This window comes from Channa argus, chromosome 9 (assembly GCF_033026475.1).
Source record: "Channa argus isolate prfri chromosome 9, Channa argus male v1.0, whole genome shotgun sequence".
Classification (NCBI taxonomy): Eukaryota; Metazoa; Chordata; class Actinopteri; order Anabantiformes; family Channidae; genus Channa; species Channa argus.
Window position 1 is genome coordinate 20,659,618 of NC_090205.1, and position 22,232 is coordinate 20,681,849.

The window sequence follows — 22,232 nt, forward strand, 5'->3', positions numbered from 1 at the left end:
TTCCACTGTCATAATCATCTCTGAAAATTAGATCTGTCCTAAGTCTTTTCTAATTGAAGCTGGCTTCCTTCATTTGCCTCTGAATACACAAGCAAAGTTTGCGTGTGTGCTGGGCACTCACCCTGGCAGTTCCTCTCATCTGCATAGTCACCACAGTCATTTGAACCATCGCAGATCCACAAAGGGTGGATGCACAGTGAGGTGGAGTTGCAGCTGATGAAATCTTTTTCTTTCACCCCCAGCTTGTAAAAGTGAGAGCAGTCTGTGTTGCCTGAATACAAAACACAGCAGCACAACAATGGCCTTTTCACAATGACACTGATGCTGGAGGTGGAGGTAAGGGGCGGGGGCAATATTCAAGATGATGTAAGTGACAAGCACAGATCTGAGCCACTGGACCCATTTCATCTGCAAGAGCTACAGTATCTGTGCATTTACACTTCTATCTTAACTGCGATGCAAAAGGCTGAAGGACTTACTGCAGTTCTTTTCATCCGAGGCATCGGCACAGTCAATGACCTGGTTACACCAGGCTGAGCTGGGTACACAGCTCCCATCCTTGCAAGATAACTCTGATGAGCCACACGTGACATCTGGGGGAGAGAATTTGCATTTCAAAAAGATAACAGAACAGAAACAGCACTCAGAGGCAGTCTCAGGTACAGCTCACAACAATAGTTAGAACCTCTTTATGGCTGTGCTGAAAATCAGCTTCAGGTTGCAAACTGCTATAAATATCACCTGAAAGTCACAACACTCTGGTGCAAGTGCAAGCCACAAGTAATATACAAAAAGGGGCTTTGGTTGTGTTATTTACCAACTACTACATTCTGGCCATTTCACCTCTTTAGATTCTTAGTCATTCTTTACTATGTTTACAGATGTGGACAAAAGTGTCGGTGTCCGTTCACAACAATGAAATTTTGTCTGAAATAACTGCTGACTTTGCTTTTGATTTTTATTCAATTAAATATTTTAAATACAATGAAAGTTAAACCAAAAAGCAAAGTGATGGCTTTTCTCTATTATGAGTTCCTGAAACCCCAGAAGGCTGAGGTCCACACTCACTGACTAAATGCTAAATGCTAAATGTAAATGTAAATGTAAGTGTGAACATAACATGCTTGTAGGCTCAACCACATCGGTAAAAGGCTACACCGGGATTCTGCCACTATGCACAATTGTTTTATATTTCATCAGCAAGGTCAAAACAAAACCACTGCAGCCGTGTTGAAAGGACAGAAAGTATTGCCCAAGCACTCAGAAGCGGCTTTTTAGCGCTGGAGCCTGAGAGCTTCTTTGAATTAGTGCAGTCTTTATGATCTTGGGGCTCATTAGACAGTGAAGGCTTAGCACAGCATGCGGTCTAGCATGCTGTATTAATATAATGGTTAGTGTGGCTGGATCCTGTCCACAGAGGCAGGACGAACTGAACCGGAGATCAAACGTGTGCGACTCACTGCTACAGAAAGCTTCATCAGAGTTATCCCCACAGTCATCGATCCCGTCACAGAAATGACTGTTGGCCACACACCGCTGGTTGTAGCAGGGCCTGAAACCCTTCCGGCAGCTCCTGTTGTCTGTGCAGATTAGATTGCATGGTGTTATGACCTTTAAAGCAAAATATTTTATATCTGTCTGTACTTCAGGTAGAGTTGCGAAAAGATTCTTACCACAGTATTGCATCTTTTCATCCGATTTATCTTTACAGTGGGCTATTCCATCACAGGTTAGCTGGTAGTTTATGCACTCTCCATTCCCACACTCGAATTCAGTGTGGATGTTGCAGGAGGAATTTTCTGCTGCAGTAGAGGACAGTGAGGGTGATAAACCTCTATTGTCAAAACATGTGAGCTCAAACACCACATCTAAATGCATTGTAACACACATTTACTCCAGAACCTCTGTTTTTGGTCAACATTAATAAATGACTTAACTGTGTTTAGCAACCTGATGGTGTTAATATTATTATGAAGGACAAAGGTCAGTATGGGCACACTGAGCAGTCTGGAACTACACAGCCCCATTTGGAGTAAAATCTGATACACTGTATACAGAGGTGGTAAAAGTATGCTCAACTCAATAGTCAAGTAAGTACAGGTATTGGCTTAAAAAAGTCTCCACTACAAGTACTACATCAAATCTTATTGTCAAGTACAAAGCAGATTAACTACATTTCACCTAAGCACAAAAGTAAAAATACTCCACTAAGAAAACAATGTATTTTAAACAATAGTGGCTATGGTAATTTTGACAAAACATGCACAGTAATTCATAAAAAAAAAAAGAAGGTCAAAGGTCAAATGAGCTAAATTGCAAATACAAGAATTTGTAACTTAACAGATTTCGACAAGCCCCCCCTCTGCTTTTCTACTTGCAGATTTAGAATTTTAAAAAATACAAAACTTCTCCCTGCTCTAGTAATGAATGGAATCAGGCTGCAGCAGAAAGCCTGTTGTCCTCTAACGTGACATCCAGGCTACCATCCAGCTCCCTCATTTGACGAGCACCTCCCACCGTATGGTGTATCCACACATTGCATTTCAGATTCAACCAGCAATGTGTCAAATTAGGAATGCTTTTTACTCCTGACTTCAGGCAAATAATTGTGACATCCCACTGCTCTCATCTGTGTTTTCCGCTGTCTGCCTAAACTAAATAGAACAACCTTTACTTTTTCTTCTGAGCAGTATTGACAATGACTGCTGGAATCATTACAAATTCACTTCTTCTTAGCCAATGCAAGAAAGAGGCAGCTGCTGGTCAAGCTTTCTTGTTTATGTGTAGTTTTATACAAAGTAATCATTTAGAAGGTATCAAACAGCACAAATAAAACATTAGCCTCAGTTTCAACAGAGGTCAGGTTACACCATCTTCTTTTAGAATTGTTGATCTATAATAATACAATAAAATAGAAATGGTTTGGCAGTTGTGGCCTCAGTGTAGTTAAATGTGAAGCTTCTCGTGACTTACACACACATCTGTTGTTGTCTAGAAGCACACGCTCTCCACGGCATGTGCAATTGACCCTCCCATCTTGGGTCAGGAGGCAAAGGTCACCGCAGCCTCCGTTCATGTGTCGGCACGGGGACAGCTCGCCTTCAATAACAATCAAGGAGAACTGATTAAGAGGTCAAAAACAGTCTCCTACCTCACACGGTCTCATTTAGAAATCCCCAAACTAAGATATTCGTGATATTTCCAGAATTATTTTCTGTAGGAAGCACTGTTACTAATATGTCTGCTGGACACACTTAGCCTTCCTCTCACATTCGACTCATATTCTAATTCAATGTTAAAAACCTCATAGGAAGTTTTTCTACTATCATAGGAAGCATTTTTCCCTAAAGGATTAGTAAATCTGGAAGGTAGCTCTTTTTAATAATTTGACGGCCTGACACAAACCTGAAGAAGTGAGATAAACCTAATGTTTTCCTGTATAATTCATTACAGCTAAGATGGAAACATTTTGATGTGAGGAGGTATAGAAGATGAACTTGGTAGTACTAACAAAAACTCATAACATTTTTTGATCCGATGATAATTTTGTCTTTTTTTTTTCAGTTTTTTTCTTTTTTTGTGTTGTTTCTGTTCAGTAAGCATATGGCTGATTTAAGTGTTAAATGTTTGCACTTACATCCTGTTCTACTTTAGAAAATCATCAGTTGTCTACTAGCTATGAATCAGTAAATAAACTCACTGAAAGGTAGCAAATGTATTACAATTCTGGATATATACGTTCTCTGCCTCGGCTGTGAAATGAAAAAAAAAATGAAAGTGCTAGTCCAGTGCTCAGAAAAAGTACATAAAACAAACTTAGCCACAACGAACATAGAATTAATTGAAGAGTTCTGAGACATACAGTACGTGTCCATCTTGAGAGCCTCTGTTATTACCTGCCCTCGAGCCATAAGTATTTTATTCATGAGAAGAAATCGTTCCTCCACTCTGCAGCTCAGGTAAACTATTTGTAATATTATCTATGGTCAGGATATTCAAGGAAAATGCAATAACAAATTAACAATGTAAAAACCAGCAAAGACAAACTGATTATGAAAAGCTGGTCATTGCATGTCGAGGCGTATGTGCCCATGCGATTGTTTTCATATGAGACCAAAGTGTAGAACAGTGTGGCTCTAAGCAATCGAGTCCAACAGGAGCGACAAGATTAAGGCCCCTTCCCTTTGTTCTACTTGGAAATTAAACTTTTTGTGACATTTAAGAGACTTTCTCTACCACATAAGCTACTTTTTTATTAATTACCTTTGGAACTATAGTTTCTAGCCAATTCAAAATAAGACAATGTTCATTCATCATCTATGGTGTTTGTGTACTTTAAAATGAGCACCGGTTTGAAATATTTTGCTTTTAGTTAAATGAGTCCAGATGACATAACAATGACACGGTGTAATTCGTCAGTGTTAGCAGATCATAAATATAGTGTATTAAGTGTGACTTTTAATTTTCGTAGGACTCATATATTTACACTATACTTGATTGTGTCTTTATGTTATAAGGAAATTATTAAGCTTACTGTCTGCAACTTAAAAGATAAGACAAAAACTATTTTTTTACTTTTTTGTTCAATTATATATAAAGGTCATGTAAATATCCTTAGCCTTAACCTGTATTCTTGTCACAAACTATTAAAAAAACCGTAAGAACTTCATCCTAAAGAGCTCACTATACCAAAGTTCTTAACAAAAACAAACATATCAGTTGATATATTGTGATCAACCTTTTGACTAGCAGATGTTACAATATAGATTGATTTGAAAAGTAAAAATCATCGTTTCCAAAAATTTCAGACCAACAGGACAATAAACTGTACTGTATGTAGGTCTCACTAACTGAGTAAGACAGACAGAGAAACATGCTTTTTCTTGTAATATTCTAATATTCTAATATTGTGCTACAGCATACAAACCAGTTACATATTTATTTTGGTCGGGTGTCCTAAACTACACTAACATAATAAATAGTCCCATGTACAAACTCCTGCACATAAGCACAAATGAACACCCAGGCACCTGCAAACACATGCACAAATATTTGCAGACACCACACTGCAGCCGCTGGTCATTAAATTAAGCTAATCTCCAGGTGTTTAAATACTCACAGTTGTTTGTGTCCCTGGCCACGGCTATAATTCCCATTGGTTGATGGGGTATATCTGCTCGAAGTACCTTGGTGTCACTGCCCGTGTACTTGTTAGATCGTATCACAGACCTGCGGGCCCAGTCTGACCAGTAAATGAAATCTCTGTAGATGGTGAGCCCATAGAAGTTCCCAGGTCCTGATTTAACTATGACCTAAAATAGTTGAGCACAGCATTAATGTCAGCACGTCTTGCCAATGTGTATAATCCCGTATTAACACATGGTACATTCCTACTGTTCACACTGTCAACGTTCACGCTTGTGTCCCCAAAACAAGCACAAATGTCTGTTTAATATTTGGCTTCAAAGAGCATCGGCAGAATTGTGAGAGCAACCCTAAGAATAAATGTGAAGAAGTATGTTTCGACTCATTAATCAACACATCACCCCTGCCGCCCACATGACTGCTTAACCCAGATGTTGAGGGAGTAAATGACAGTGTCAACTGGCAGGCAGGCAGGAATCCATCAGATGCCTCCTTGTGGGACTCTCTGGGCTTGTGGGGGGGAATCAGGACTTCCAGCAGCTCTGTGCTCTCAGCCATTAGTGGAATGAGCTTGTAAGCCATTTCACATTACCCCTGTGCCATACTGGGATTAATAGGACAGGTGTTGATTAAAGGAGCCCAGTGTGTAGAAGCAACAACTGGCCATCCGGCAAGTGAGAGACAGAGACAGAAAGTGAAAGAGAGGGAAAACACCAGATGGGGTAGAATAGAACATATTTATAGGAAATTAGATTTGGGAAACATTAGGTTTGCAGCCAGCAACATATGAAGTCTGTTCTAAACTTGTCTTCTGGGGAAATGTGAAAATACTTCATATCTTTGTATACGTCTTCCATCACTCAATATATTCAGTTATAATATTTATTTAAATCTAAAGTTAAATTAAATTTTTTTCTGGAATTAATGGGAATATTTTCCCACTAAACATGCCAGCATCTTCTCTTTTTGTGTAACCTGCTGCCCTTTGTAAAACTCCACCTAAATTAATGATTTCCACTCTGAAAATGACACGGGGATGAGATCCGTGTCACAGCTTCTCACCAACAAATACCTACAGAATAAACTGTAAGAACTGAGCTCTCGAGGACACTCCACCATGTTTATGCTCACATAACTCAACACAAAATTAGTGCTTTGTAATGTCTTTTATCATTTCTATTCTAGAAGTTAACCTCATTTCTTTTTTAACTTACCTTAACCTATTTCTGATTAAAAAATGAAATCCTGCAGCCCTTTGTGAATTTTGCTGATTTAAACATATCAGATCCGAGCTAAATTAAATAAAACAAGCTGCATTTCTACAGTGAATGTCTTTTACACAATAGATGGGTTGTCCTAGGAATTTCACAATTATAGTTTGCAAAATGCTGAAGTTGACAATCAGTCATCTCTGTTTAATTTACACATTTTAATTGGAATGGAGAATTTGCACCCAGAGCAACCTTGCAACAAAGCCTTCATTAGCAGGACTAGACTGCTGGAAGGGCAGGTGGGGACCCAAAGGTGAAGACTTTGTGAGCCTTGTGACCTGGCTCAGCAAACATATGGGTAACTAATTGAGATGGGCCAAGGTGCTGAGCTGCACAGGTCATGTCAAGCAAAAACTAAAATCCATAGCAAAAAACAAAAAAAAAGAAAACATCTTGTAGAGGAATCCATTCCATAACCAAAAAACAGTATCTATAGCCAGTAGGGATCTTATGAATTATGCATGCAACTTTTTATGGACAACATAAGAAGCCCCTTCATTTTATTTTAGCACAGAAGGACGTCTGTGATTAAGGGAACTATGTGTACCCTCAGAGTTGAAATATCACAAAGAAAATCAAAAGATGTTTCAGATCCTATCTGCTGTGAAGACGATGATGTTCCAGGAGCTCGGATGGGAAGGTAGGAGATTAAATGGGGGACAGAAAAACAAAGTTTCATTTCAGGAAAAAGGAAGATCAATTGGAAATTCTGTCACTAAATACGTGCTTCGATTCACACGTTTTGTAATGTAGCATCTCACTGAGAGAAACCATGAGAAAGAAATTCTAGCAAGGAAATCTCTCAGAAAAAAATTCAGTGGCTCTAAAAAGGTTCTTGAGATTGGGCAGCCACAATTAATACCTTACTCCAAGGCCATTGTTTTCACACTTACATGCCTGCTGGAACCATCATAGTCACATCTCTCAATCTTTCCAAGGCTTCCATCTGAAAAGTAGAGTTTCTCTGCTTTGTGGTCAATAGTCAATCCATTGGGTGTCAGGATATCAGATCCAATGATAATCCTCATGTTCTTGCCTGCTAAGGTGGATCTCATTATACTGGGCCTCTGCTCATTCCAGTTGGTCCAAAACATCAGGCTGTGAATGTGTAACAGACAGCAAATAAAAAATAAATCACTGAATTACTGTGAAGCATAGTGCAGTACTTTCATTTATATTGTAGCAACAGCAAGTGGCTTCAGCTTAATGTAAAAATGTCATTGGAGACTCCTTCCCTCGCCAAAAGAAGCACTACATCACCTCAGTACATATTTACACCCCCACAGCAAGAAGGAGCCTAGAAAACAAATTTGTGTACACTGACACCGAATAAGGGAGCAGAAATTATAAGTTTTTATATGTCAACCAAGGAACTCTCTAATATGCAGGTAAAACAAACAAACAAAAAAATGGATACTGAACATTTTCCTCCATGATTTAAGTTGCTAGAGGTTTATGCAGTAGCATCAATCAGTTTTTAGCATGATTCCAAAACCTCCATGGCCTGTCTTTTTTTATTTCCTGCAGGAGCTCGTCAGTCATAGAGTGTCACACGATTTCATGTTGATAAGTTCCGAGATATAGGTCATTGGTTCATATTCTTCTCTGTGAGGACTTTGGAGAATATAAAAACTGATAATTGCAGCAGAGTAAATAAATTAAACATTTATATCTTGCTTTATCGAGGTTTTGCTAAATCCACAGCCCTGCAGACAAATCAATAAAGAAAAAAAAGAAAAAGAAAAAAGAACAACTGGATAAGTTCTTAAATAGTATAGAAAATGTTTTTAGCTCTAAGGCTCTCACTTCATACTGTAATGAAGTCCACTCTAGTGTGATAATAAGGATTCCGGTCAGAAGTCACAACCAGGGACTGCTAATTAATCACTTGAGTTTAAATTGTAATTATCAGACAACGTTTCTGAAGTGGGATGGATATGGTGCCAAATTGCCAACCAAGGATACGGTCTGAGGTCAAGAAATTAATTTAGTTCAGCAAGAGCAAGATACTAGCACTTTATAGAATGGCTATAGAAACACAATCTTAACTGGATTTAACAGGAATACTGATGTGTTATTTCTAGATGAATTAAATAAAGGAATATTCCCCCAAAACATTCTTTTTGGTTCACCTGCACACAAATGAAACTGTTACATACAATATAAAAAAAAAAATCGATACAGATCAGTACACTTACAAGTGTAAGTGTACTTGCAACACATCTTGGTATTAAATTGATCCTAGCTAAAATATTACAGAAATGATTTTTGGAAAGCGATAATAACTATGTTATGTAATATATAAGAGTGTGTTTTGTTATTTGTAGCTGACAATGCAGGGATTTAAGAGCTCTAATTAATCATTAATCACATCAATCAGCCACATCATTATTACCATTTGGTGAGTTATGTTATGGTGGACGGGGCTTAGCATTAAACATACACTCTGCTGCATATTAGGCTGTCGAACCACAGACCAGTCAGATGCCGTGCTCACCCTTGTTCTTGTGTCCTTATACTTTGAGCTGATTCGTGTATTTCAGCAACAATAATATAGTCAATGAAAAGATTTATACACAACAAAATCTGTCCTATCCCAACCATAACAGTATTGGAACTAAGGACTAAGAACTGTTAGTTTAGTGCTTTTTTTTTTTCTATCTTCTCTGGTGGTGATGTCATATTAAATGCACTTTATTTAATGGGACACACAAGCTTATCTGTGTTGAAGAGCAAGAAGGTCCGTCATGTTATATATCACATGTTTTAAATAAATCATATTTTCTAAATCCCCATATAAAGACACTAAAACCAGTAGTAACTGTCAGACTGCAACCTGGATTAGTCTGTCAGTGCTGTAGACTTCTGTTGCTGTCTAAAATGTTTAAAACACATAGGCCAGACACACCACTCCACTTGGTGACATGTTTCTTAAATCCATAATTCTTGGTTGGAATTTTTTATAATAAAATGTTGCCCTAAATGAAATGATGTCAACTTTGTGCTGCACTCTGAAGCAAATAAGCGTCAATTGCTCATGCATATCATTCCTTCAGAAGATCTCTTCTTTTTCAGCACAAACATAAATAAATATGATGTGAATCACAATGTCAAAGCCTTAATTTGATATCATTGAAATAATTGACTGATAATATAATGCATATGAGAAAGTTATTTACAAAAGCTACTGACTTTTGACACTCATCCAGGGCCAGGACGTGTGGATGATCCTCCTCTGAGAGTATGACCACAGCCTGCCTACTGAAGGCCCCCACTCTGTTCTGGTCCACAGTTTGTCTGGTAATGGTGGAAGTAGTGGAGCTGGTCCAGTACAAGGTGTCCCAGGCTCGGTGGTATGCCAGGCCCTCTACTGAACCCACGTCTAAAAAAACAAGACACATAAAACCAGTGTTCAAGTTTGAAACTTTTAGTCTAATTTAGACAAAGCCACAAAGTGCTGTTCAATGTACATCAGACCAGCTTTTATGACACTTTATGACAAATTATTGTGATAAAACACATATATCTTAAAAGATTAAATCATGACTTATGGCTACAAGAATGTGTGCACTGTTCTTGGTTCCACGTGTGAAATTACCTTATTTTTCTTATTTTACCCTTCAATTTAAGTCTGCGTTAATTCAGTTTATTGATATCCTGTTGTGTATACCAGGTTTTAAAATTTCACTTATCTGCCCCTGAAATCTGTGGGTCCTAAACTGCAAAAATTGTATTTTAGTGCACAGTTAGGGGGAAAAAATGACTTTGCTGGTAACAGATGGCAGGCTCCAATTGTGTTAGAATTGGGATTATGTTTTCTTGATGATTGACAGGGAAATAACTTAATGCCTCACTACACTGGACAGGTATTTGTTGATGTAAGAGTCACACAGTGACTGAATATGTTTTCATGGCAAACCAATTTCTTGAACACAGAATATGAAAAGACCTTTGCAGCCTCTCGAGGTTGGAGCAAGAATGTTGCTGATAGTGTAGGAACCTTCACAGAAAGACTGCAATCACAGACAGAAATGCTGATCATGTTTATTTTTACTGAATTTTTATTTTTTTTTGCAATGAATTCATAAATGGCTTGTTGAATATGACCCCCACTGTTTATTGTCATCAAATTCATCATATTACGCAAGTGTTGGTCTGAAGACACAATAGCAGAATAACTGCAGTAATATAGTTAAGGTGTCATGTACTCAAACATGTTCCCCACTGTTCCCCATGGACCACTGGGTATTTGTTGAAGCTCATGACTTGGGTATTGTTTTCATCATGTTCTGCAAGAGGAGACTGAAAAAAAACTTATATAGTAGAAAATGCTGACCCTGTGTAATACGCACTACAAAATACTAACATTAAAATATTTAACTTCCAATAAACATGCTCCCCCCTGAGTGCTATAGACATCCCTCAAAGTAGTTTATTTCTTACCCTGATACAGCCCATTGATAAAAATTCCACAAAATTGCATACTACAAAACCACTGGACTCCCAGCTGTAAGATTTCACAGTTTTTCAAGCAGACAGGAAATCAGCTTTGTTGGGGCTTTAGAGATATTACGTGCATGAACCAGGTTCTGTGTATGTGCCTGTTCATGTGTATCTCCTTTGTGTGTGAGTACCATTGTTTACTGTTTGACAAAACAAGAGATTATGTTTCATAAAAGGAGCATGCAAGGGCTAAATAAAGACTCCTCTTTTCTATTATCAGATTTAAACATGGACCAACAATGAAAACAACAACACAATTACAACATTTAAATACATTTTAACAATGTGATAATCTTCACGTAACACCTGCGTCCACCACTTGGGCAAATAGTGTTGGCCTCGTCCCTTTTCTGTCTTTTCACACACATTTCCATCTGTCAGTGGAGCCATTAATTTGTCTTACTGGTGAACATGTGGCTAATGCAACAGAATTTGGCTGTATCCCCTTATCTTAAAACCCATAAACCATACTCAAGAATATTTAAGATTCTACCTGAGCCAGCGGATCACTAATTAATAGTTTGCAATAAAAGCCGTCTGGCAGCTTGGAGTTTCTCACAAAATGTTGGTGGGGCGAGAGAGTAATTAATGGGGGACACAGAGTTTAATTAGGGATATACGGATGATTAACATCTTCACCTTTATTCAATGACGAGCTGCAGGAAGAAACTTTTCAGAGGAAAAGAGAACAAGGTCTTGTTTTTCTATACAGTACAGGGTGAGATGCTGCCTTAAGGTGCTGATTTCATTAAATGGACACGCTACCAAATAAGTTAATTGGAAGCATGGAAGGTTATCCTTCAACAGCTTTATGTAATCTACCTGCACCTTTCTTTGCAATTTTCTGCACCTATTTCATTTCACATTTCACACGTGCTACGGTGTGAAGGACACATACAGATCCTGGCATATGGTTCCCAAGAACGTTTTATTTCAATAATACAAATAAACAAGCAAAGGCTCCCTCAGCAAGGCTGTGGGAGATGGGTCTGGGAGTGGGTGGGTGAGAGAGCAACAGTTACATCCTGCCAGTCTCCCCGTGTGACGAGGGAGTGGGAAGGTACTGAGCTCTGCTCCCAATGGAAACTTCACTGTGGCAGAGGACGCCAGCTGAGCAGAGCAGAGGCTTTTGCTGTTCATCTGAATCCAGTCATCCTTATCAAGACAGGACTGACTGAGCTTTAGTAGAGAAATAGAGAGGGCTGGGTCCTGTGACTAAGCAGAAAGCTTTCAAATATAGTAACAATATCACAAATATAGTGATATAGTAATAAAGGGTCTAATAAAGGACAAATGGATAAGTGGAAGAGAAAATTAGTGAATTACTCTTTACATTAACTGTGGTAAAAGCAATACATGCTGCATTAATAATGTATTCTAAACAAGATTGTGCTATCATACATTACAACTGTGTATGAACAACACCTTGTCTAGTCAATTTATGTAGCAGAAGCAGCACATCGGCAGCAGCTGTGGTCTTGGGTCAGTGCCTACATGGTATCTGCTCAGCTTAGGTGCCACTGTGCACTAGGAGCATGCCGGCTGCGCTCACATCCCACACAATCAAAACGTTAACACAAAAGTCAGATGTAAAGTTACAGAAGAGAAGCACGGGCACAGGGAAAGGTAAGTCATAGCGGGGATGTTTAAACAACTCTATTAATCTAAACTGAAGCACATGTTCTCAACAAAACACAGATTCAATGTGTGGCTCTATATTACTATGAAAACTCTGGTAAACCTAGAGCTATTGAAAGTGGAAGTGCATTCTGTATGTCTGTGTGTGAGTAAGTGTTTGTTTGTTGAGGCTTGTTAATTTCATTAGAAAATATAAAAACGCAGTTGGAATACGACATTCACTTACTTTCTGCAATAATGGATCTCCCCGTCCAGTCATCATTAATCATTTGGATATTTCCGAAATGGACGTCACTGAAAAAGATGCGGTTGGTCCCAGCTGTATTTTGGCTATAGTCAAAGGCCAGCGCTATGACATTTTTGAAAAATGAAGGATTTTCAAAAGGTTGGACAGGTGAGTTCAGGTCATTTTCATCTGAAAGATGGATGCTTTTCAGTATGGTCCTTTCAGAGTAGAGTAGATAGCCCTCATAGCGCTCGCAACCAAAACCATCCTCTGCCAAGCGGCCATGGGCACAGGAGCAGGTCCGGCGACCACTTCCTAAGTGGAAGCACAGCTGCTGGCATCCTCCATTACTCCTTGCACAAGGGTTGGTGCCTTTGAAAACCAGTACACGTATAGTTAGTGGTGTATTTGAGTTTCTGCCTCTGTGCAATCATGTTTCAATTGGATGTGACTATATATAATAGTGGGTTTGTGAAAAACCTTCAAAACTAAATAAGAGCATGATTGCAAAAGTAAAAATCTCTGAATCAATAAGAAAAATCAATAAAATGAGTCAATAAGATTTCTACCTTTTTCTCTGCCTCTATTGAAGACTGTTACATCCTTCAAATTGACCCCTAGACCACTCCTTATAGTGACAACTTCACTGGTGTCGGTCTTCAAGCCACGGCGAATTGAACCATTGGAATGGGCCCTAAACAACACCAGAGGAGACGGAGTGAAAAATAAGTAATTCAAGGAAGCAGACATTTTATTGATGAAAGAAAATTATAGGTTTGGACAGAAATAAAGGCTCGTAATTGTTTTTGACAAAATTATAAAAAAAAAAATCCAAAACTGTAATCACTCAAACCTCACACACAATTCAAGCTGTTAAAGATAAGAAACACAAAGCAAACAGCTACTTTCCATGGCGGCTATTTGTAAGTAGAATGAGATTGTTGATTGCCACGTAATGCGAGGCGGTTTAATATTATGCATCGAAACAAATGAACATGTGATTGACTATTTAACAACCATTTCTTTACCAGTATGTACTGTATAACTGGTCTCTGTTGGTGCTTCAGAGAAGTGCAGCAGGAGTGTATAAATATGCATAAAGTGACTGAACTCAAGAAAGGAAATAAGGTATTAAATTTAACCATGGGCCTGATTTCACAGATGGCTGAGGTAGAACCTGCCCTTACTGATGACACTGAATTGTGTCTAGAGTATTTACTAAAATAGGTGGTGACCCACTCTATGAGGAACTTCCATTCTTAATACATCCACGAGACTTTTAAATGGAAGGGTTAATAACAGGTTAGTATTTTGGGCTTTGCAGGTCAATGCATGTGTGTGCATTTAAGAAAATAACAAATTACCTGTCAGACCAGTAGATGTAAGGCCCAAACACAGCCACCGAGAACAGATCTACATTGGCCATTGACAGTACATTCTCCCGGCTCTCACCTGTCTCAAGGTTGATTCTCTCGATCTTATCTGTGCGTGCGTCACACCAGTATAATGTATTTTCCTGGAAGGTCATTTTAAAATGCATATCACACACCATACCAGTTAGGAATAGTAATTTTTCACTCACAAAGAAGTAAGATAAGATAGTAAGGAGGAAGGGGGTGGAGGTGGATGACAGAGTTTGTGTGTGCAACTGTACCTCGTAGTCTATGGAAATTCCATTGGGCCAAATAATGCCGGAATTGACCAAAGTAACCTGGTCTGAACCATCTAGACGGGAGCGGCCAATGCAGGGGTTCTGGCCCCATTCAGTCCAAAAGAGATACCTGAGTGGTAAAAAAAAAAAAAAAGCAAATTGCCGTAGGGATGGCTGTTTTTTTTTCGTAGTTTAACAAAGAAGTTATCATCTTCCTGGTTCCCCGGATTAAAAGCCAGTGGGATTTTTCCACTGGCCTTTGGGTTGTTGTGGAAAATGAGATCCATGATAAACAAAGGTTTATGATAGCTACACTTTTTGTTCAGCAAGACAATCTTAACAGATGAACAACACTTTCATATTTTTAAGTTAAATTCTATCCCCAGAAGTAAAAGGCTACTTGTAGGTAATGAATAAAGTACATCCCGTTCACATGACTTCATCACCACCACTAAACTTTCAATTTGATATTTGATTTAACGCACTTGTAATATAACTTGCGTGATTGCAAGGCATAAACTCAACAAGGCGGTGGTTTAGTCTCAGTGTTCGGAATGTTCACATTTAATGTTCCCAACAACTTTTTTTTGTAATTTAGCCACTTGTTAGCAACAGCCTTTTTTAACGCATGTAAAAGATAAAAAATAGTGCAAGCGAAAAATGTACAGTTTACTTCTCTGTTGAATAATAAAACATGAAAATGCCTTGAACCTGTTACAGACCATTTTGACTTCCGGACGAGAGAACCGAAAGTACCAAAACACTAACTGATACCGGGTTTTAGGACTTACTTGGAGTCTCTGTATGCAAATGTAATAAACTTGTCCTTTTGCCTGCAATAAAGCTTTTTTTTAGTTTAACTGAAACCACTTAGTAGGTATGCAAAAAAAAAAACCCATAAAAACAAAACTTCCCTACCCTTTCTGTGGATGCACGGCGATGGCCCTTGGCTGATCAAGTCCTTCAGATATGACGACTGAGCGGTAAGCACCATTTAGACGAGAAATTTCTATTAGGTTGAAACCATGGTCTGTCCAGTACAGGTTTCCTGCGTAGAGAAATCCGATAGTGAGGTGTGGAAAGACAGCAGATTCTGCCAGGACTCAGGGGAATCAGGATACTAACCAGCAATCCAGTCAACAGCAATGCCTTCAACCCGGCTGATGCCAGTCGTTATAATGTCCTCCCTCCAAGTCTGATCACGTTTGGCACGAGATATTCTGTTCAGGCCCATGTCTGTCCAGTACACAGTATCATTTCCTGCAAAATACATCACGCAGTTAATGACTAAAGAGAAAATGGGATGATGAATGCGGTTGCCACAAACGTATTTATGCCCTCAAACATAGCAACTCATGAAACCACATTTTACTGCAGCACGGCCCATTTCACCAAATGTTGTGTGGGACTATAAAGTATGATAGCACAAATACCCACACGGTTCAGTCAAGGCGCTTTGTTGACATACAGTGCCTGAACAGGAAAGGCAGTCGTTAGCCAAACTTTACAGGGCAGTATATTGCTTCATGCAAAACATGGTGTTGGTAAAATTGTTATGGTCCAGTCTCAATTATACAGCCCTATTACATCGGCATACGAAATAGTACATCATTTATTTATGGTGCGGTCTTCAAGTGCATCTCTGTGCACGCTTGTCAGCTTGGTTCTAGTCAGGTTGTTAGGAGGTTAGGGGGCGTTATACAGTATGTTTATACATGTTCTTGCTCCTGCTGCCTTATGCTCGCAGCTCACACATGACATGTTACAGCTGCAGGGCTTTCATCTGTTCTGCTCTGGCAACCTGGCTTCTATAATGACATGTAAATGCTATGTGTGAGCCATCAGCAGCTTCTTTTGGACAGGCTCAGTAATGCATCTGCATGTTCACCTGCATATGCCTGGACAATTGGCATCTTGTTTTGTGCTTTGGCAGCACCAAGATTTGGTCTGGATTCAGTTTACTCAGTCTTTTGCAAAAGCTATTGTTACACTTAAAGATGGCTATTGACCTTTGAAGTCACTCAGACTGCTAATCACATTTGATGTTCTCTCTTCAGTTGTTGGATAACAAAGTGACTCATGACGATTACTTGTGTCCTGAGTGACCCAACCCTGCTCTTCTTCTCATGACTTGAGCTGAAAGAGAAAACCTTTACATAAAACGTCCTAGTCCAGTGAAGTGCAGCACTTACAGTATAAGTGATTAAATACAGTAATTACAGTATGCATTTACATCCAACAATAAAAAAGTCAAGTAGCCCTGTGAGGTTGTACTTACTATACATATGGAGGCACACCAGCACTTTGAGGAAAGTGCAGATGTCAGCGTTACGGTGATGTGTAGGTGTCCACCATCTTATTTTAACACCTCCGTGTGCTAACATTTGCTTCATGTAACTGGAAATAATGACCTTTTTATGTAAGTACAGTAAATGACTTAAAATTCCAATTCTGTTGGCCCTGGAGGTGGGAAGTGGGGACACAGAAGATAGTTTTGTCTCTTTTTTGTCCCTCTTGTGGCAATTCACAGGGGAACCCCCTAAAACAAACACCTCTACCAAAGTGCCGCAGGGGACAGGGTAGGTAACCATGGAGTTGGCCTCAAACCTGAGAGAGGTGAATTGCAATGATCACTTCATTTAAATAAGAATAAAAACCTCCAACCTCTTGCAGGCAGCTGTGCTGGTTTTTCCCGTCTTTACTTGGGAATTGAACATACCTGTCGGGCATCGCTAACTCGTGACGATGCAACATAGAGAGCGACTCCACAAAAGGGTGAAGTGTTTCAAAATTTGTTCAAAAAGCAGATTTACTGAAGGTTCTGTTTGGAGGGGACAAGCACTGATTTGTGTGAAACAACAATCAACTGAGAGTGAAAACCTCCTTTCCCACCTTGCATGTGTTCGTTTACAGCAGCTACTTTTTATAACGCAAACTATTCCAATCACATAGTTTTGGCTTGTTTTGTTTGTTTTTTTCTTCTGGTGACACCTGACTAGGTGAGCAGAAATCCATTTGTGGTAGATTGAAAAAAGAAAAGTAATCATCAATATATTGCACCGACTTTGTCGTGAAACCATAGTCTGGAAATATTAGTTCCTGTAAAGTGTGTCTCTCTGCCCCTGGTACAGTCAGTTACATTTGCCACCCTCAGTGTTTTTTCACACCAACATAGGAAAGTCATAGCATAGTGTACATGTGGATTCATCAAACATAAAATGTCTTTATCTTTTATCTTTTTTATCTCCTGCTTTTCTAAAGAGAATCGTTTGAAATCCTAGTATATAATGCCTTGTGTGTATACAGTATAGTTTGTTTCAGTTGTGCGTGAGCAATGTCCTTTGCGCGACATTCATTAACATGCATCAGTGGCAACTTATAACATATAAACAGCATATGGAATAATACCAGCTTATAGTATATTCATAGCATTTGTAGTTGTAAAAAATCCATCATTCTTATCATATATATTATACAGAGGGAAGCAGCAATGTAACAAATGACAGCACAAGCTACTGAGTACGTGCTTCTGTAATACACGTTATGGTACCTTCGTCTGATATATCTTGGGAATTGCTCTGCATTAGGATTGTTTCAGTGGCTTGTGAAGAAATGGTTTGATGTTATTCATGGAGAGCTTCCTCTGTAATGTGAACTTATTACTCTTTCAACCAAACTGCACTCCGCAAGCCTACGGACCATTATTCAAAATGGTAGAGCCCAGTAAAACAAAGACCCTTTCCTCCATCTTATGCTTTTAAGATTGAGAAGCAAAGAAAAGGGTTGTGCTATAGTCACCCCAACACAACACAACCCAAAAGGCAAGTTAGAGGTCTGTTGCTTTCTTTTTTTGTATGAATAGCTATTGTCAAATCATTGGGCACCACAGTCCTACATAACATCACATTTACGTTTTTATTGTTTTGAAGAGTAAGGAGTGAGGCTGCTACCCAGAGGAGGTAAGAGCAGGGATGGAGGAGGCCATCCTTCACAAAAGTCCTTTATTTGACCCTCATGGCTCTTTGTTAGAAATGTGTTAGTTATTGGAAGTTGCACCTGAACAACTAAGAAATCAAACAGATGTATAGATTTGAATTTTTTGTGGTGAACATTTAGTTAAAATGAAAAAGAAACATAAAACTGCTTACAAACTGAAAACAGTTTTCTTTTCATTTTTTTTTTAGTTGAAGCCTGTATGATGGATAATCATATATTTAGGAGAAGACTCTGTTGTCTTTCAGCTGTAAACATATTTTAATTAAATATGAATTTCTATTAGGTTAGAACCCCCTGCGGAATAATATATTATGACCTGGACTTTTAGATAATTAATTCACAACTGTTGTCAATAAGTGAAGAAGGGCGTGAGCTATGACTTTACAAGATCACAGATTGGTGTTGGTGTATTTGCAGCAAAAATGCCAAATTTCACATGTTGTATTTTAAGTATTTAAATATTTTTCTATGTCTTTCTAAACATGTTGATATTTAGCTTGCTAGTGACTGATTTCTAATTCCTTAAACATTAGTGAAAAAATAGTGATGATGCCTTGATCATAGTTGTATCTTGATTATTGTTCTGCAATAATTTGAATAAAACGTCTTGGTTTTCTTTATTGATTGTTGTCTTAATTTGCATAAATGTATTGATTAGTTGTTGCTCATTGGTCATTTTTTGCTTGGACATCTCATGGATGATGTATTATGAATGCATTTCAGTTTTGTATCCGTATCTTAAGTACATGTATGCATATAAGTTCTGATATTAAGTAAGATCATTGTTAATTCCCTAAGATGGTTGTGTTTACTGGTTAATTTTTCCATCCCTTGTCAAATAAATTTTTAAGGCGAAACTGAGATATTTCACATTCACTTTTATCATGTTGGGGGACATAACTAGACTATTGGCAGGATTATTTGGATAGTATATCACATTATCAGTGCATATACAAACTCCAAGGCATACAAAGCCCTTTACACTTGCTACCAGACAGCAAATCCAGCTGTACCGTCATCATCAGAAAATGATATTGCCTCATAAAGCTTCAGAGGGAAGGACATCTCATTTTATTCTAAATGCTTGATTCCTTTCTACTCACATTACTTCCTTGAATCTCTCCCCTGCATCTTATGTGGGAGGAACTGATACACAAAGATGAGATGCAAGTGAGGCAAATGAGGAGACATTTAAGATTAATGAGAAACACCCATAGATGTGTGGTACAAGTGTCTACATGGCCTCTTAAAAATGTCTTGTTAGCAGACATTTGAACCTGTGCTGGATTAGAGGCACCACAGTACCTAGTAAGTTTTTTGTTTGTTTGTTTGTTTTTGATTTTTCCATGCTCCACTCAGATGTTTGGCGCGGGAATCATGCTGTTTTTTACTCAATATCAAACACCGATTAAATAGCTAATAACCCTCTGTGCATTGTGTACCTGCATGAAAGTCAACTCCCACAGCAAACAGCGTTCCTGTGATAGGCATGAGGGCTTCACTGTTGTCGTTTGGGTCCAGAGAGATTCCACGGATTCCCTCGTGAATGGAATACATCAGAAAAGAGTCAACACCTAAACAATAATATTAAAGCATTACAAATTACAAATGCCATTAAATGTGAAGAAGCTTTAGCAAAAAACATTCTAAGGTATTCACTGTATTTAAGTTATCTTAATTTGGGAAAGAAAATGTTTATGGAAACGTATTAACAACAAATGCAACAAGCATTTGGGAAACTTGCCTTCACAAGACATGCGGTCGCTACGCAAATTGTAGCCAACCGTGCAGGAGCAGCTCCGGGTGTTCTCAGACGTGGGCAAACAGAGCTGTGAGCATCCTCCGTTGTTGATTTGGCACGGGTTTCTTCCTGAAGGTTAAGCACAAGCATCGAAAGGCAAAGAATAAGGTACCATATGCGTATGTGGGTAGTGTGAGTCCTTATCTGTGTGTTGTTGATATGTGTGCGTCTGCTTACCTTTCTGGCCCTCCCTGTCGTACACCTTCATATGAACAACACCACTCGTCTTGTTTCTCAATATTAGAACATTCCGTCCGTCTCTCTTGGTAACTGTTCCCAGCTGGGCTGATTCCTCGTCTGCCCACCAAAGTTTGCCACCTGTAATCATCAACGTCACATTCTCAAAATATATCCACACACACAGATTCTGTCAACATCCAAAGCAATGAGAAACTGCACTTTTTGCAACAGCTCATCAGCGAAAACTGCAGCATTTTCTCTTCTTGAGTCAGCAATTTAGGAACATTGCTGTAAGTGAAACAAGCCTTTCAGAAACATTACACCACAATCAAATACTGCCCTTCATCACCTAATCCACGTTCAAATAGTGTGCTTCAGCTTTTGTAATACAGAAAGACTGGAACTCTTATATCATAAAGCCCCTGAATAAATGAAACATTCTCTGATCTTATTTGAGGTTAAATAGTGGAACACCCTGCACCGCCCACTTGCTGCTGACCAAGTGGGCATCTTGCTGCCATGAAAAAGCTAAAACTGATTTTAAATTGCATTTCTACACATCTAACATAGCATGCTCAAACATCCCTTTTAATCAAAAAATATCCAGTAGACTGTACTGCACTGTACAGTACACATTTATTAAAGCATTTACTGCATTTAACATGCAAACGTTTTCAGAAATTCTGAAACAGCATCGTTGTAAATTTTTTCTTTATTCTTTACACGATGAAAATCTGCAGTGACAGAAATAGTAAAGGCTCCAGTTGTCGTGCTATTGTGATCACAAATGTGTCTTGGAAAAAAAAGGGTGATGCACAATAGATGTCTGATCCTGGCACTTCGAATCCACCACAATATCTTCCAATCCCGACCTCTGTTCTCAGCAAAAATCACTGATGCACATTCCAGGCTTTATGCCACTCTCTATCACTCTACAGTTATGGCAGTCACTATCAATTTGAAAATCCCACTGAAGTGCAAAGTGGAGAACAGTCAGGTGGCTCCTCTCGCTTCAAAACAGACATTGTAAGGGGTGGAGATGGACGTCGTATCACGTCATGTCCATCTCCACTCCTTTTTGAAAGGACATGGAAATGAGTAGGCATGTTAGTACAGTGCGTTGAAAGTTCATATTTATGCATAGGTAAAGGGCATTTAAAAGGGCAAAGGGCAAATAAAAAAGAGCAATCAAGTGCAAAGACGCTGTTTTCAGAGATGTGGTACACCCAGGTTACCAGGACCAACACAGAGAGATACACAGACAGACAACCATTGCACTCACATTTACACTTACGAGCTATTTTAGATTCACCGCATGGATTTTTTGTTTTGCTTTGGGGATTTTTTGGACTGTGGGGGAAACAAGAGTACCCGGAGGAAACCCACGCAGGCACAGGGACAACATGCAAACTCCACACAGAAAAAACCCTCAACCTCCTAACTGTATAGGCAGAGCTAACCACTCCACCACCGTGCTGCTGTTTTCAGTGAAATGTCATTTAAGTTGTTCAAACTGTGTCTTCTGTACCATTGAACTCAACCTAGGGTTGGGTATCACCCTCCTTCTGCAACCTAATGTAAATGAAAGAAGTATAATTTTAATGTTGTGTCAATATGCTAAACAGAAATGTTATATCAGAAAATGTAGCAGAATTGTTATATGTACAACGGATTTATTTGTGTAAAATAGAAGCAGAATTCCCACACCCATTAACAGCTTTAGGCTTATCCTTAACCAAAACAAAAAAACTCATTCCCACAAATCAGACACATTTCCATGAGTGGGAATGATGGACTATATGCATGCTACCAAACATTTGA

The 22,232-nt window shown here is 38.8% G+C and overlaps 1 protein-coding gene across 10 annotated transcripts in view; it reads right to left on the reverse strand.

The window, feature by feature from the left end:
* The window catches only part of lrp1bb (low density lipoprotein receptor-related protein 1Bb), a 241,578-nt gene that overhangs the window by 51,302 nt on the left and 168,044 nt on the right, over positions 1-22,232 (reverse strand). For all 10 annotated transcript variants that reach the window (XM_067516516.1, XM_067516507.1, XM_067516512.1 and 7 more), the window contains 17 exons: positions 20,409-20,549; positions 20,175-20,300; positions 19,873-20,004; positions 15,560-15,694; positions 15,353-15,482; positions 14,438-14,564; positions 14,148-14,299; positions 13,353-13,477; positions 12,784-13,155; positions 9,609-9,798; positions 7,310-7,514; positions 5,120-5,312; positions 2,974-3,099; positions 1,674-1,802; positions 1,461-1,580; positions 480-593; positions 122-271 (listed from right to left, as the gene is read on the reverse strand). In XM_067516516.1, coding sequence (XP_067372617.1) covers positions 122-271; positions 480-593; positions 1,461-1,580; positions 1,674-1,802; positions 2,974-3,099; positions 5,120-5,312; positions 7,310-7,514; positions 9,609-9,798; positions 12,784-13,155; positions 13,353-13,477; positions 14,148-14,299; positions 14,438-14,564; positions 15,353-15,482; positions 15,560-15,694; positions 19,873-20,004; positions 20,175-20,300; positions 20,409-20,549 — 2,667 coding nt within the window. The remainder of the gene's footprint in view (positions 1-121; positions 272-479; positions 594-1,460; positions 1,581-1,673; positions 1,803-2,973; positions 3,100-5,119; positions 5,313-7,309; positions 7,515-9,608; positions 9,799-12,783; positions 13,156-13,352; positions 13,478-14,147; positions 14,300-14,437; positions 14,565-15,352; positions 15,483-15,559; positions 15,695-19,872; positions 20,005-20,174; positions 20,301-20,408; positions 20,550-22,232) is intronic.